The sequence below is a fragment of the Pogona vitticeps genome, chromosome 5, assembly GCF_051106095.1.
Source record: "Pogona vitticeps strain Pit_001003342236 chromosome 5, PviZW2.1, whole genome shotgun sequence".
In the NCBI taxonomy this organism is placed as follows: Eukaryota; Metazoa; Chordata; class Lepidosauria; order Squamata; family Agamidae; genus Pogona; species Pogona vitticeps.
Genome location: NC_135787.1, coordinates 126,000,748 through 126,017,430, shown reverse-complemented (window position 1 = coordinate 126,017,430; position 16,683 = coordinate 126,000,748). Strand labels below are relative to the sequence as shown.

General features: G+C 43.9%; 1 protein-coding gene across 6 annotated transcripts in view; it reads left to right on the top strand.

The window, feature by feature from the left end:
• Window positions 1-3,131: 3,131 nt before the first annotated feature.
• LOC110089645 (mitogen-activated protein kinase 12) overlaps window positions 3,132-16,683 on the top strand; it is a 38,741-nt gene continuing 25,189 nt past the window's right edge. For 3 of the 6 annotated variants that reach the window (XM_020812861.3, XM_020812860.3, XM_078376758.1), the window contains exons 1-2: window positions 3,132-7,245; window positions 15,019-15,148. In XM_020812861.3, the coding sequence (XP_020668520.2) occupies window positions 7,130-7,245; window positions 15,019-15,148 (246 nt within the window). In that variant the 5' untranslated portion in view covers window positions 3,132-7,129. Of the gene's footprint in view, window positions 7,246-13,658; window positions 13,739-15,018; window positions 15,149-16,683 lie in introns of those variants that run through there. The other 3 variants (XM_078376760.1, XM_078376759.1, XM_078376761.1) reach the window with 3 other exon arrangements.

Sequence of the window (16,683 nt, the reverse complement as noted above, 5' to 3'; positions counted from 1 at the left end):
CGCCACCCTGCTTGTGTATATCATAAACTGCCATGGTATTGTCTGATGCAACCTGGACCACCCGACCCCAGAGTAGCAGCTCAGAGGCCCAAAAGGCCTTGGTGTTTACCAGGAGCTCCAGCACAATGATATGAAGGCCAGCTACCAGCGGCCAAGGGCAACGTGGTGGCACAGACAAGCCCGCCCGCCCGGCTGGCATCCACCACTGACTGAACCAACTGGATCAAGAGACCAAAGGGTCTCCCTCTGCATAGATTGGGGCAGATCCCCACCAGTCCAGTTATGCAGCAAGTTCCAGAGTCACCAGGAGCAACCTGGATGGGTGGTCGCAAGAGATCTGAAAAAGTGAGAGAAACCAGGCTTGAAGGGATGACATCCTCAGTTGAGCATGCTGTCCCATGGCTGTGGTAGATGCTATCAGCCCCTGGAGTCGCTGGATCTGTAGGACAGGGAAGCAAGCGTCTGAAGAAAAAAGGAGCATAAGAAATCAAGCAATTTCACAGACTTGTCACCAGGGAAGAAAAACCCTGCTTCAAGAAAGCATCCCAGGTCTCATTAATACAATCTACACACTGTATAGGTTGCAAAGTCGACTTCTCTATGTTGACCTTCAGTCCTGACGCTGACAAAGGGACAGTGTCAAGGATGTGTGTTTACCAGCTTGTGACTTGGACACAGTGGCCAGGAGCCAGGTATCGAGATACGAGTAAACAGTGATTCCCCCTGCTGAAAGCCTGAGAAAACATTGATGGCCTAACCGGATGCCATCATGAAAACTAGCATCCAATCAACTCTATGGAGGTATCATGTGAATAACAGAATCCAAGAAAGCCATAAGGAATCTACATAGAGTAATAAAAGAATTCAGGCCTTCAAAATCAAGGATGGACCAGAGGCCTCCATCCTTTGGGGGGGGGGTTGACCATAATATGGCCTATGACAGTGGGGTATATTGAATTCAATAGCATAGCCGGTAGCTATGATAGAGAGTACCCAAGTATTAAACATGAAGGAACACCAATCGGAAAGACGAGGGGCCAGACGGCCTGACTGGTCAATGACAGAGAAGTCAGATGCAGTAAAGAGACCGCTTGGTTTTGCCTGCAGATTTGTTGGTCAGGGTCCTGCCTGTCCACATGTCTAAGGGGTGGTGGCTGGTAACTTTGGGGTTGAGGCCTTTGACGTTCCTGGTATGCCCTAGGTTGGTAGGAGCATCACCAGGAACTTGTGATTGTTACACCACAAATGACCATGCCGCCTTCCAGAGCTTGGACAGGTTATCAAGAATCAGTTTTCTGACTAAAACCCGTACACTAACAAACGGCAGATCCTTGACCCATCAGTTGTTTGGATGCTGATTTAAGGCATGTCGAGCAGCAATGCGCTCGTGACACACCCACCCCATTGCCTCCTAGTGATATGGGAGGCCTTAGCTATAAAGGTGCACAAGAGATGCCCACAGAATTGGCAATGCCAAGTTCAATAAGTGTTGATGATTAGCACCCATGGCAGAGGAGTAATTTGCTACATGGCAGCCTGAAAATAAAAACGCTGACCAAAGAACTCATCTGTTAATGGTAAAGGAGGGTGACTAACTACGGCCGCTGATATGGGAGTAGGAAGATTGGTTGGAAGTCTTCCTCCTCTTCTGTCTCTTGTGAGTCCCAGGCTGAATAAGGTAAGTCCTTCTGATGATTAGGGGAGCAGTCTTTCTTAGCATGAGCCTGACCAAACTCAGTCTCAATACAGTTGCAGGGACAGAGAAGGCTGAAAGGGTTAACAGCGGGTTAGGTCAAAACTGTGAACACTTTGCTGCTGGAGCAGAGTTTGAGGGTGCACTACACCTTTGAGGCATGGGTGGAGGCACAAAGCACTCCTTAGCCCGTGGCTCAGAACAGTGCCAGGTGGAGTGGGGCAGCGGTGGTGGCAGAAAAGGTGGCAGAAAAGGCTCACAGCTCCTGTACCAGATAAACGGGACTGGTCCTGCACGAACTTGTCGGCGTTATAGGACCCTCCTGAGGAAAATTACTTGGGTCTACCTGACAATAGCAGGGTTTTAGGGTTGAGTCCTATGAGTCCTTATGAGCCTATGCAGGCGCTGGCGGCTGAGGTGGAACCGCAGGCTACTGTGTGAATGAGCGCATTGATAAAGAGGGCTGTTTTGTGCCAAATTGAGCCACCAAACAAGTGCTACCCCAGACAGGAATATCACTGTCTAGCAGGGCTAGCAGTGGGAGCTGCAGCCCGCCCGCCCCCCTTTTAAAGGCAAAGCTAGGGCTGCCAAATGTTGCCCGAAAGCTCTTGCTTTCACACCTACCTGATTTTGGAAATAGTAGCGGTATGAACGAACCCATTGATAAATGACAGCTGTTCTACGCCAGACCACCCAAAGGTGTCACCCCAGTCAGGTATATCACTGGCAGGTAGGGCTGGCAGCAGGAGCTGAAGGGGGGCCATTCTATCCCCAAAGGCAAAACCAAGGCTTACCATATGTTGCCAGAACATCTACAGCCTCGGCGCGCAGCTTTCTCCGGAGTTAGTAGCCGTATGAACGAGCCTTCTTAGCAAGGTTACCCCCAGGCTCAAGAGCAAAAGCTTTCTACCTGTTTGCAATCTTCCTCTTTCTATCAAAAGAAGAGGATAGCATCTGAGCTTTGCCCTTGGGAGAAGAAAGGGCCACCTACAGCAGTGGTTGAAACCCCATTTAGCTTCGAAAACCAGGCAAGCTCAGATGTGTTCAGTGTAAAGGTAAAGGTTCCCCTTGACAATTTTTGTCCAGTCGTGTTCGACTCTAGGGGGCGCTGCTCATCCCCGTTTCCAAGCCATAGAGCCAGCGTTTTGTCCAAAGACAATCTTCCGTGGTCACATGGCCAGTGCGACTTAGACACGGAACACTGTTACCTTCCCACCGAGGTGGTCCCTATTGATCTACTCGCATTTGCATGCTTTCGAACCGCTAGGTTGGCGGGAGCTGGGACAAGCGACAGGAGCTCACTCCGTTGCATGGATTCGATCTTACGACTGCTTGGTCTTCTGACCCTGCAGCACAGGCTTCTGCGGTTTAGCCCGCAGCGCTACCACATCCCTATGTGTTCAGTGTAGTGTGGTGAAATACGAAGCAAGGCACTTCATTTGATTGAAGGAGCTTTCCCACACAGGTTGGCCAGTCTGAATCAACCGGAGCAAAATGACCCTACATTATGTTGTTATAACAATGAAATCCTCTAATGTGGAGGACAATTCTGCACAAACATTCTTTTCCATAATATGAATTAATTAATGGGAATCAATCAATCATCCTGAAATTGCAGCGCTGGAAAAGACCCTTGGATTTGATGGAGGCACAGTGGGCAATTGAGCTTCCAACCTTTCGCTCTACAGCCAGAAACCAAAACGACTGAGTAGAATGACACTGATGTTGTCCTAACAGCTGTCCATCCTTTTTGATGTTCCTAAGTAAGGAGATTAATGTAAAGTTAGGATATTAATACAGAAAAAGAGAGATCAATGAAATACAATATTTCAGTCTTCCTCACCTACTGTCCTTACACTACAAATATCACTGTGACACCTTTAAAGGATTCATTGTGGCAGAAGTTATTGGAAACTAAGCTGTGATGTCTTCAGTTAGCAGATATCAAGTCACCCCTGCAGTGGATGCTGTATAGTAGAACATAAGTGATGGATATCTATCAAAAGGCAGCTGATGCAAGAAAATCTAGAACAAGAACTACCACTAAGTTTCCTAAAGAGAAACAGGAATTGTTTCTCATTTTGCATATGTTCATTTTTATGTGGTTCTGCTTGAAAAACTGTAAGACTGTGTATCACATTCTGACAGACATGTAGGTTTATGTAACACATTCTGATTCCAGAACAATGTGAGTATGCATGCCCATCTGCGCAAATAAATATCACAGACTACCAGATGGAACAGACTCCTACACACCCAGGATTTATTTGGCATTTTCCTGTTATCTTTAGTTCTCACCTTGCAAACCTGTTTTGACCTCTACAATAAGTCACTCTTCTCAAACCAGTTAATACATATGATGAAGCAGGCTGCCGATTAGGAAAATTTGTAACAAATAAGCCTCCGATATGTCTCTGCCTCTTTTTGGTGCTGCTTCTAGAAACGATGGAATAGCTCAATCAAAGCAACTCCCTCTGCCCTTCAGGCTGTGCTTTTGAAGCAGTTGCTTTACCAAGCTTTTTTTCTCTTGCAGTGCTTCTGCTTTACAAAGCTTTACTGGCCTCTAAGCCCACAAGTGCAATGGGGAAAAGAAAGACATCTTGTCATTCGTATCTCATGAGTGCTTGTCTGTAGAACCCACATGCATTGGGGAAGATACTGTGAGACACTGATGGATCAGCCCTTCACTTCTCCAATGGTTTGGAACTAGTACTATTTTTCATTACTACAAGGTCATGTAGTCTGCCACTTGTTTCATGGTATGGCAAGTCTGCCTTTTGATGAGCTGTCTCCCATGACCACAGGAAAGCAATTTTTGCATCTCACTTAGGAATAATGTTAACGCGTGGATTACCTATGACATTCAAAACAGACAGCTTCTTACTAATGGCAGATGACTCACACAGATGTTTAAAAAAAGCAGGATGTAAAACATAAGCTTTGCCATTAATCCAGCAAAGTAAATCAACAATTTACTTGTTACAAGTAAATCAACTCTAGGGTCCACTCACAAACACAACAAATGGGCAGAATTTTACTATCCCACTTATGGAAGTGTGAATCAGGTATAATCAGAATGGGGTGTAGTGGCTGCGACCTTAAGATCTCTCAAGCCACTACTGGGGCTTGAGAGATCTTAAGGTTAAGCCCCCACTGAGCCAGGAAACTCACTGGGTAAAATTGGACCAGCCTTGCTCATTCTGGCCACTTTACAGCACAGGATGGTTGTGAGAATATAGTGGGGCAGAGAGTTGTGCATGTTGGCTTCAGCTAACTGGAGGAAAGGAGGGATACAAACAAATGAATTATTTATACTGATGATTGCTATGTAAATAAACTACCATATTAAATTATCTAGGCTGAGAATGCTTTTTGAAAGAAAAATATTGTTTATACCTTGTTATTATACCCTGTAAGTATGCTCTTCGCCTTTTTTAAGTGGTGGGAGGAAAGTTACCACTGCATTATGGATGAAGGAAACAAAACTCTAAGCACGTGTCAACTCATTGGGCATGGTGCCTGGAAATTCTACTTGGCTATTGTGCACTTTTGGATTTCCCAGATCTAGAGGCCAGGGCTGGGAATTTCCTTTTTTTTTTTTTTTAACGACAAGTTACAGCATCCTCCACCACTGTTGTGAGGTTTTTCATTCAAAGAAAGCAATTTCCCCAAGGTCTGGCTTTTCAGAGGCAGTATATTTCTCAATTACCAGATGTCCGGTTGAGCAAAATGAGTAACTAAGGAAGGCAAGTACCTTTACGTCCGGCCAAAACATTCCTAAACTGCATCCTTGGTATAAGGCAATCACAGCTGTCTTTCTGCTCAAAAGTAATTAATCATCAGTACACCTCCCTCCAATTTAGAAGAAGTGGGATATGCACATTATCTTGATGTGAATCGGTTCTCCTTGGATATTCTGCACTTTGCATCCTGGAGAATTCTGGTATCTATTGGAGCATCCTGGAGAATTCTGGTATCTATTGGAGCATCCTGGAGAATTCTGGTATCTATTAGGGGTCTTCCATCCCAAATAGGGACCAGCACCAACACTATTTAGAAAAACTAGAGGACAATGACATCATACGTTGAAGGCAAAACGACTGGGAATGAGCTAGAATCGGTGGTAGATCTTGAAATAAATAGCTGATAGATCTTGAAATAACTTTCTACCTGTTTTCTCTAATGCTAAAGGAATTTTAGAAGCATTTGGAGTGATATTTGATACCACTGATCTGAAAATTTCCTCTACAACGGAAAAGAAACAATGCACACAACAATTTCAAGCTCCAGACCAATATCAAGCTGCAGGGGTTACTGAGTTCTGACACCAAAACTGACAGACATGTAGGTTCATGTAATGTATTCCAATTCCAGTACAAGGGTCAAGTTATTTTCAAAAAGTAATTTCCCAAACTCTGGGACAGTCCCTATCGTGCTGTAGAGAGCATCCCAGCAAACGTCTGCCCTTTGCATCCCTTATTACTCCTCTGACTGTCCCATCTGAAACCAGGGCAGGGGAAAGTTCGGTCCAACAAAACTAGAAACTAAGTCTTGCGGAGCTTGAAAGAAGGAAATTTGATTTGCCACACACTTTTTGAGACTGCAACCCACTCTCTCAAGCGCATATTCGAATCCTATACCCTTTCCCCAAACAGTCTGACTTGGAGGGCCAAGTTTACTTCTGAATACTCTGGAACCATACTCTTGCCTTGATAACTAGTTAGAGGAAGAAGAAAAAACTTGCTCGATCTCTCTCTCTCTCTCAGACACACACACACACACACACACACACACGGAAAGCTGTATACAAGCGAGTAATCTCTCCACGCTACTTTCCGATCCAGGCGCTGCTCACACAGGGACGGCTCTTCCTTGGCGCACGTGATTTCTTTCAATGTGTGTGTGTGGGGGGGGGGGGATAAGAGAGGTCATCTACGAAACACAAAAGGCATCTCCTTGGTGGGTCGGGTTCCGCGAATTACTTTCGCAATCAGTCCTCAAAACAAGCAGGATGGACCGGGGGGAGGAGGGGGGTGCACACGAGACCTCTCTTCATTCACTTCATTGATTCATAATCAATGACGGCAACACGATCTCCTCCTCCTCCTCCCCGCTCCCCAGAGTGAATGGTGGAAAGCAGCAGGAAGGGAAGCCGAGGGAGCGGGGGTGGGGAGAGGGAGAAAGAGAAAGCGGGAGCCACGTTTACCACACGCTGGGAAAGCAGAATATAGATAGTCTTTATCTTTGTGTGTGTGTGTGAAAGAGAGAGAGAGGGATACAAGAGAGGGGCGCACACGCCCCGCCACACAGACACAGACGCAGCCAGGCGCGCAAAAACAAGGGGTGACTTTGGAGCCACCCGTTTCCCGGCTCGGCGGTTCCTCGGGCTTCCTCACAGCTCCCCCGCTTTGGGGGCGAGCCACGGGGGAAGTTGCCATGGCCTCCCCCAAGAAAGGCTTCTATCGCCAGGAGATCACCAAGACGGTCTGGGAGGTGAGAGAGCGCTACCGGGACCTCCAGGCGGTCGGATCCGGAGCCTACGGCGCCGTCTGGTGAGCAGGGTTTGTGGAGGAAGTGGGGTGGGTGCGTCGGTGGGCGCGGAGAGGGCGACCCCGGGCGGGCGGCGCGTGGCGGGAGCCCTTCTTTGTGGAGACGAAGAACGAGCTCCTGAAGAAGCTCCTTTCCAAAGTTTTCCACCGCTCCGCCCTGGGCTCTGTTGCCGCTGAGGAAAGGGAACAATGGCCACCCCCACCCCCCGCTGCCCTCGCAACATCGGCTTTTTTCCACGGGTGCGGGTGGGCGTGCTGGGCGCCGCGCCGTTCCCCGGACCGGAGAGGCCGCTGGTTCTTCAGCCTGTTTTCCTGAGGAGTACTGTATTCACTCCCCTTAGAGTGGATTACACTCTCAAGGGTATATCCCGGGCCACACATACCTCTCAAAGAAGCTGATGCTACTGGGTGATGAATTTGCACCCAGTACCTGAAACAAGTCGCAGGAGGACTTTTTCCCAACCGTTGCCGTTTCAAACTGAAATGTTAAAAAAGGAAAGTGCGGGATAGGGGAATATAGAGTAATGCTTTCTCAAACAGTATTATTAGCAGCCACCTGACATCTTTATCTTGTGTAAAGAAATAAATACTTGAAGTGACTTCCTTTAGGTATTTGGGCATGGAAGCAGGCACAATGTGTAAGGAAATAGTTTTAAATACAACAGGGATTTTAAAACAATTGAATTGTCTTCCCTCAAGCAACCGAGGCCACCTCCAAGGGACTTATGACTTGTTTACTAGAGTGCTAAGAACTTCCTTTTGGGGTTTAAAACCAGAAACCCACGGGGCCTACTGGAGAAACAAAATTGTCATTCATTTATAGGAGTGTGATTGTGTTACTGGTGTTTCTTGCTCTCTTTTCTTTCTTTGGCTGGGTGACAGAATTCGCAGGTTAAATTTATTGTGTTTCTGTGCTTCACCTGCAGAATTGGTGCCTTGGTTCAATGCCAAGGAAGAGACTTCTGAGGTCGATAGGTAGGTGGTGGATTAGTATTTAATCACCTCTGGCACCATAGTATGGAGCATGAGAGTCTCATTAGTGGGTTGAATGCTGACAAAAACGGCATCTTGGCAACCAGTTATGGCTTTGTCATTGAAAGTGTTGAGATGGGGGAAGGTGTTCACTTGTTGGCATTAACATTCTGGAATATCCCAGCCTGCCTGGCCCTGGCCTGTTGGCTAGGGTATTCTTGAGAGTTGCAGCTTAAACAAGTAACTGTTCCTCTCCCTGGAAAGTGTTACCACCATAGAATGTAGGAGGCAGACATATGGAATGATGTGCACAGAAGACTGTTTGGAGGAGATAAGATGTGCACTCAATGAGTGTCATTCAAGCCTTGTGCAGCCCAGAGGCTTTGCATTTCCTTATGTTCCTCATTGCCCACTGAGAACCTGTTAAGAAAGCTGGCATCCTTCATCACAGCCCGGAAAACCATTAGGCAGAGAGGGATAGCAGCCTCAAGCTGCAGATTTTGAGTAGCAGTTTGATAGTTTTAAAAGACTTAAGTTTGATTGCCAGGGAGATGGAAGAGGTGCTTTGGGGGTTTTCCTGTTTGATGTGCCAAAATTACTTGCTTGGTTTTTGGCGTGATGTACCTTGATGTACTTAGGTATCGAAAGAGCTTGGGGCAGCTAGGTCTCCCACATGTAAATGGTTGTAAAGAAACTAGTAGCCGTACAGCATATTTGCTGCAAGGGCTTGGATGTGCTATAATATTGGTTTGCCTTGTCTTCTTAATTTTCTTTTGGAAGGCCTTGCTCTGAATGGTGGGATAGAAGTAACTTAAATGAATGCATAAATAATTTTGTTCTAGTGCCTTCGTGGGAACTTCAGGAGGTCAGTCATTAGCATGGGAGAAACCCACATACAGAACAACATAGCATAATTGAGGAAACTGCCTTATACAGTACTTAGTAATACCCACATTTTGTTCAGCTCAGTTTTGTCTGCACAGACAGAGATCAGGAACTACAGGGAGGTGGAGGAAGATTCCTTTGTTGCTCCATCCCTATATAGGCCACATGATGAAGTGCCACATGGAGCCATTTCACCAAGTGCTTCAGCCATGAACCAAATTTTCATTTATTCCCCCTTCTCTTTTTTGGGTAAGAGAAGAAAGGGGGGAAATATGGTCTTCTTATGGTGACAGATGACACCTGCTACCCAGAAGCACCAGGTGAAAGGTGCAAAGGAAACCCTTGTCATATCCTGTCACTGATCAGAGGGCATGGGGATCCCTGTCCTTATTAGCTGGGACCCATGTGGATCACATTTAAATGGGTGACCCAAAGGCTCTCTCTCCTTCCTACCTATCCTGATTGGTAGCAGTCCCCATGGATTTCAGGTAAGAATCTTTTCTAGCCCTCTCCTGAAGTGGTAGGAATGGCCTGAGACCTTCTGAATACAAAGCATATCTTCTGCATTGCAGAGCTGTGGTCTTTCTCCACACATTTCTTAGGAGTTATACTGGTCCTATAGCTCAGTGGTTCTTAACGTGGGCGATAATGCCCCCCAGGGGGCGATTTCATTTTTCAGGGGGGCGATAAAACGAAAAGGGGCGGCGTGGGGGCGCTGGAGCAGAAGGGGGCGGTAGGGGGGCGCTGGAGCAAGCCAAACCTGTGAAGATGGCTGCAGCCTTTTTACAGTGTGCATGAATATATGTTTTCCTCCAATCTTTATTTATTTATTTATTTATTTATTTATTTATTTATTTATTTATTTTGGACTTATATACCGCCCCATAGCGCTTCAAGCACTCTCCGGGCGGTTTTACAATTTAATTATACAAGCTACACATTGCCCCCCCCCCCCAGCAAGCTGGGTACTCATTTTACCGACCTCGGAAGGATGGAAGGCTGAAATTTTTAGTTCCTGCACTGCAGTTTGTATTTATGCCCTTTTTATATTTCTTTTTGTGTCTTAAAATTCACTTGCAACTAAATCATTAAATGTTACTTTTTGGGGGCATTTCATTTTCTTGGAATTGAATTTTGTTTTCAGGGGTCATTGGATTTAAGTGTCTTAAATAAGTAAGTAAGTAAGTAAGTAAGTAAGTAAATAAATAAGTAAATAAGTAAATAAGTAAATAAATAAATAAATAAATAAATAAATAAATAAATAAATAAATATCAGTGCGGGGAGGGGGGCGATGATAACTTCCTCAATGGCTCAAGGGGGCGTTTCTTTCAAAAAGGTTAAGAACCACTGCTATAGCTGCCCATACTGCAGGCCAGGATGATTTAATTTGTATTTTGAATGCTCTGCTAACATAGAGTCTTATTGCATGATATTGTGTCCCATATTGCTGAAATGTTATGTCAAGATGTGACTGAACCCTTGAGTAATGTAATCTTGAATTCCCACCTAAAATCCTGTCAAAAAGTAACAACAGTTAAGATATACCCATTTCACAAATGTCCCTATCAATGGCTTTATTGAACACGGTTAAGAAAGATAAATTGTTGAAAGAAAATAAGGATTTAATTGTAATAATGGTTACAGCAGCAAGGTTAATTTTTGCAAGAAACTGGAAAAACGATAATCAGCTGCTTTGCACTGGTTGCCCATTCGTTTCCGCATTGATTTCAAAGTTTTAATGATGATGTACAAAGCCCTAAATGGTTTGGGACCTCGATACCTGGCAGATCGCCTTCTCCCACCCAGGTCTACCCGAATCACTTGACAAAGCCAGTGGGGACGGCTGGGGGGGGGATCTTACACCAAGAGAGGCCCGGAAGGAAAGAACAAGAAACTGGGCCTTCCTGGCAGTGGCCCCTCAGTTGTGGAACACTCTCCCAATGGAAATCCGCCTGGCTCCCTCGCTGGGCGTTTTTAAAAGCCATTTAAAAACTTGGCTCTTTAGGCAGGCCTTCCCTCCAGTCAATTAATTGATCTTTCTTTCTCAGTTGTCTCATCTTGATAATCTATATATGCATCTGTTAGTAGGTTTTATTATTATGTATCTTATTGTATTTTATTCTATTGTATTTTATTACTCCTGTAAGCTGCCCCAAGTAGACTTTGTCTAGAGGGGCAGGGTATAAGTCTAAATAAAGTAAAAGTAAAGTAATTTAGAGGAATGCTATAGAAAATTATGGAATATGGCAATTAATGATAAATTGACATGTGATATGAAAATAAGAAGAGGCCTATCAAAAATAATGATTTTAAGAAAATATGGAGTGTATTTCTGGAATATGTATTTCAGAGAGGGAAGGGGTATATGCTGAGGGAAGAAACAATACATTTTGGAGAGAAAATGAACTGAATTAATTTTTAAAAATACTGTATTATTAATACTAGCCCTGAGGGTGAAGATGGCACTGGTGCATTATGTAATTGTATTTTATTGTGGTGTTAGGTTTATGTTGTTTAGATTGGATGTTTGTTTAATAAAATCTATTTAAAAAGATATACCCATTTCAGAAAACAAATATGTTCTTCTGTGTGGCAGAGATGACTTATGGGCAGAACATCTCAACCCAGCATCATGGGGCAATGCATTCTCCCACCCTCTTGGATCACCGACCTTCTATGTTCTGTGGTTTATCAATTTCAGTTTGGGTGACCACAGAAAGATATGGTCCTTTGGGTCTTACATTGTTTATCTATGTCTATTATTCTTTCTGTCTTAGAGCTTGTCATCTCTATTTTGTGACAAGAAAAGAGAGAAAGGATCTCATTAAAAAGTGAACTCGTACTTGTAAAAGCATATAGGAAGGAATCAGTTATCCTTCCAAGAGTGAGTCCATTAAGAGAAGCCTATATAACATAGGTTGCCTGCACCCACACTGACATTCTGACAAAATAACTTCTATTTGTGTTGCATTCTTGATAATCGTTGCTTTTGGATAAGTCCTAGAAGACGTGTAAGGGTAAGCTTTACCCTTTGTGAGTATTCACATTTATGTTTTATTTTATCCGTGTCTCTTGGTTTGTCACCTTTTCATATGTTGATGCATTATAGGAGTGCCCCTTGGGCAACGTTTCACATTCCAGGTGTTTATACCATCTGCAATTTTTGTGCCATTTCAGTGTCATACTTTAATTAACAAGCAGAGGTGATCTCCATAATATCTTAGTAAGATATGCAAGAGGAGTATAGGTCACTTCATAGATCCTCTGTGAGACAGCTCAGGAACAGGGAACAGCTTGAGAGATGGATAGCATTTCTGTCACTGTCAACTGATGGAACGTGAGGTGAAAGACTTCCTGAAGTAAGGAACTTCTCCAAAGAGTAAAGTTTTAGAACCAAGGATATGAATAGGAAGCAGCAATACACAACAAATTATTTATCTGCCTAATATTGCCTAAATTGAAAAAGGCAACAAGCTATCCTGAGGCCAGTTTTTGTGTTGCAGACATTTTGAACTTCTATTAAAATTATTTTTGCTACACAGTATAAGTACAAAGATCCACAGAGGAGAGAACCACAGATTCCCCAAAGTCGATCCCTTTCTTTTAACTGGCACTTGCAGTCTCGTTAACTCGCTCTGAGGAATTTGTAGGAGAAAGACTAAAACACGTTTCTTTACTTACAGTTGCTTGAAATTATGAATTTGTCTATACTATTTTCTTTGTTGCACACATAGCAACCAAACAGACTAACAGTAAACAAAAAATTGCCTCAGAGAAAGAAAAGAACACTCAGCAGAGAGGTGGGGCTCTCTTTGAATTTAAAAGCCAGAAGCCATGATTGGTTAGTGCTGGGTAGATAGACAGTCAGCTCAGCTCAGAAAAGCCCCTCCTAGTCACTTTGGTTTGAGAGTTATCCAAACCAGAGACAGCATGCAAGGTTGCAAACAAGACCACAACATTTTGTGAAGTCTCTCCACATTGAAGGGAAAAGTGCAAGAGGAGGACTACAGTTGAAATTTAAGACAAAATCCAGGACTCGGAGTACAAAAGAAATATGTAGCTTTAACACTGACAGTGAAAAAACTGAAACTGACAAAAGTTTCCGTTTTTTCTTATGTTCTTTGGTAGAGTCATCAATCCAAGTCGAGACTGCAATCAAGAAATCACTTTTGCAACTCATTCTTAGGATTGCCATAAGACAAAGGCAATTTTTACAGCACATAACAAGAACCACAACTCCAAGCAGAATTCAACTCGAAAGGGGGAATGACTACTCCTGGAAACATTCGGAGGGAGGGGGGGAACTGTTGTTTTTTAAACAAAACTAGAAATTAACCTTGGGCCATTTCTGGTTTTAGTTTTGCTTGGAAACTTGCTCCTGATTCTCTCCAACTGAGCCGTCTTTGATCTACACTCCACAGCCCTAAGTTACTTAAAGTTGCCAAGGACTGAACACAGGATGTATTTGCATACAAAGCATGCCCTGTACTTGGGCCTTGGGATTTTACTTTTTTGTGGTTTTGTTGTTGTTGTCATCCAAAATAGTAACCTTCTGAAGGTCTGCTGCCAAGCTATGGCTGCTGAGAAGAATCAAGGAGTAGACAAAAGTCTTGAAGAGACCTTTTACAACATTTTTCGGTAGATCTCTTTTGTGTCCTTCTGATGGGAGTATATTTTCTTCTTCCCAGTTGCTGGGAACAACCAATTGAGGAATAGTGGACAGGAAAGCATAGCAACCTTTTTCCTGTAGTTTTCTTTGGGTCGCCTTAACAGCCAGTAAGCAACAAAAGGCAATGGGAAAAATTGATGTTACAATGCTACGTTCAGCTCTCAGGGATGCTGTTCTTTCAAAGATAAAATTGTCTCTTGGCTCCATCTCTTGTTTGTCCTTCATCTCCTGAGGCCACAAGGTGTTTCCCCTGCTTTATCGGGACAAATAATCCTGAAATGGGTTTATCCACCCAACTCTAAGCATGTGATGGCTTTGTGGAATGGGTTACAATACCATGCTGGATACATTCTGCCAAAAAGTGGGAACACAGGGATAAAGGGCTGTACCTTTTAAGAAAGGAGCTGTGATTCACTGCTAAAGCACATGCTTGGCGTGCAGAAAGTCCCAGGAAGCCGCTAACAAATGGTGCAAAAGACCTGTGAGAAACCTTGGAAAGCTGCTGCCCAACTAGACTGGAGAATAATGGTTCATATTGGAATGGAGCCATGTTTTTTCTGTTGAGGACCATGGACCTTGACAGTAATCAGTCAGGGGGTCACTTGACAAGAGGTAGCCAGGGCAGAAGTCAGTAATGGATAGCCCAAAAGAGTTGACCCTTCTTCCTTTTCGTCATTCTTTTGTCATCTTTTTCCCCCTCTCTTTTCCGTTTCTGTCCTATTCATTTTCACCTAACAGTCTGCTGGGAAAGGGACAGATCATTCTTGTGGAGGCCAGAATTGATTGTGGATATTAGGTGAGGGAATCAAGCTGAGCTTGGATATGGCCCTGAGTCTGTGAGTTGCCCACCCCTAGTTTAAACAGATATAGTTTGGCATGGTGTAAGAGAGTGTCCTGTTGCTTCTCCCCCCCGTGCCGCCGCCCTGTAACTTACTATAACATGCCTGTGCTGTGCTGTGAATGAATGAATCTAGCTTAATGTACCCATATGTTCCAGCAAATGTGGAAGTAGCTTCATTCACCCACCAATTTGTATTCATTCACATGCTTTCCTTTCCATGGAAACACAGACACTTCCTCTCTCTTGCATATTGCGAAAGCAGCAGCTAATTTTTGCTGTACTGACTGGTTATTGCTGTCGGGATCCCTCTGGACATGGCCAACAAACACGCTGTCCCTTTTCCAGGACGTAACTTTATCCTTCCATCTAGCTCTGATTTACAGAAATTCTGTTTTCATTTCCTTTAAGCTCAGCTACTGACAGGAAAAGTGGGACCAAAGTGGCTATCAAGAAGTTGTACCGCCCATTTCAATCAGAGCTTTTTGCCAAACGAGCCTACCGGGAATTGCGGCTTCTCAAACATATGAAGCACGAAAACGTGAGTGCAAGCACTGGCAGACCTCTCTTCCGCCAGTTTTTCCATGTTTAGGAAGTTAGTTCCCATATATTTTAATTAGTGGCCTGGAATTGTACGAATCATCATCCAGTCACATCTGAGGATCCAGGACTAGGAGCCCTTGTCTTGAACAGTGATTACAGAATTGTCTTAAACGATGATTTACCTTATCGGAACCAACAAGGCTTCCATCTGATCCTCCATGGAGCGGAGCAAATTGAAAGGCTTCTTTCCTATTTCGAGTCACATAAAGTGTGACACTACATCCAGCCATCCAAACTTGTTTGATGATGGCATGTTTCAGAAAACAATAGTTATGTCTAACTGTATTTAGCCTGTGGTAAATAAAGAATAACACTAAACTGCAGTTAGTTAAAAATGGAAAGAAAAACCTCCCATGACCTAATGGCCATGCCAGAGCAGGAATAGGAGGGAGAGAAGGAAATAGCTAGTAGTAAGCAATGGTTGTGGTCATGTAATGCTAAATCCAAAGATGGAAAAGTTACTTTTTTGCACTACCACTTCCCAGAATGTCTTGGTCAGTGTTGGCTGAGTGTATTCTGGGAACTGTAATCCAAAGGAATAACTTTTCCCATCTCTGGCCACAAGACACTGTTTAGCACTACATTTAAACACAACTCATGCTGGCTGCCCTTTTCTCTGCTGTGCAAAACCTGATAGTATCTCAGATTTCTTTTAAGTGTAAGGCTTTCATTACATGGAGTTCTGGACACAACTCTGGCTAAGAAAGTCTATCCAATAATGTTTATGTTTGTTTATTTATTTTGTCTGGCTCTTATCAGGGTGGATGTGAGTCAGAGTACTTTTTAAACAGAGATCGCCATCCTGCTCCTAGTTAGGAATACTCTGCTCCATTGAGGAGCATCCCATTTATTGCCTTAGCAGTTGATTAGTGTCAACACTCCAGCTAATGTTTAGGTTGACCATGGTATTTATATGCCAAAAAATCAGAATGTATTTTTAATCCTCATTATCAGTTAGTTCACACAACATTAACCTTCTGCCAGATGTTGTCCATGAGAGTTCATGCCAAATATACGTGGTAGCCTCAAAGAGGCCACAGCAGGTTTTGTTCTTTCCTGCAGATTTCCTGATGAGAGCATTGATGACACAATAGATTGCAAGAGTTCTTCATGTAAATAGAAGGTAGGCCTTCAGTGGGAAGAATGGAGGAAACCAAACTACTGCAGATAACTTGTTCTCAGGTGTTAGGAACCCTTCTCTCTGTGTTGATATAAATAAGTGTTACTGATATATTGCCAATGTACCTCATCAGGGCTAGGGAACCATTGGCCCTCCTTATGTTCTGCTCAGCCACTCTTGTGATCTCTCACAATTGGCCATTGTAGCTGGAGCTTCTGGGAGCCGGTCCAGAGCATCTAGAAAGCCAGATATTCACTATGCCTGATCAGGCCTGAGATGACCCTGGCTCCAGTGATCTGTATTTCCATTATGTATAAAAACTTCCAAATACTTTTCTTGTTTGGAGCTTGTGA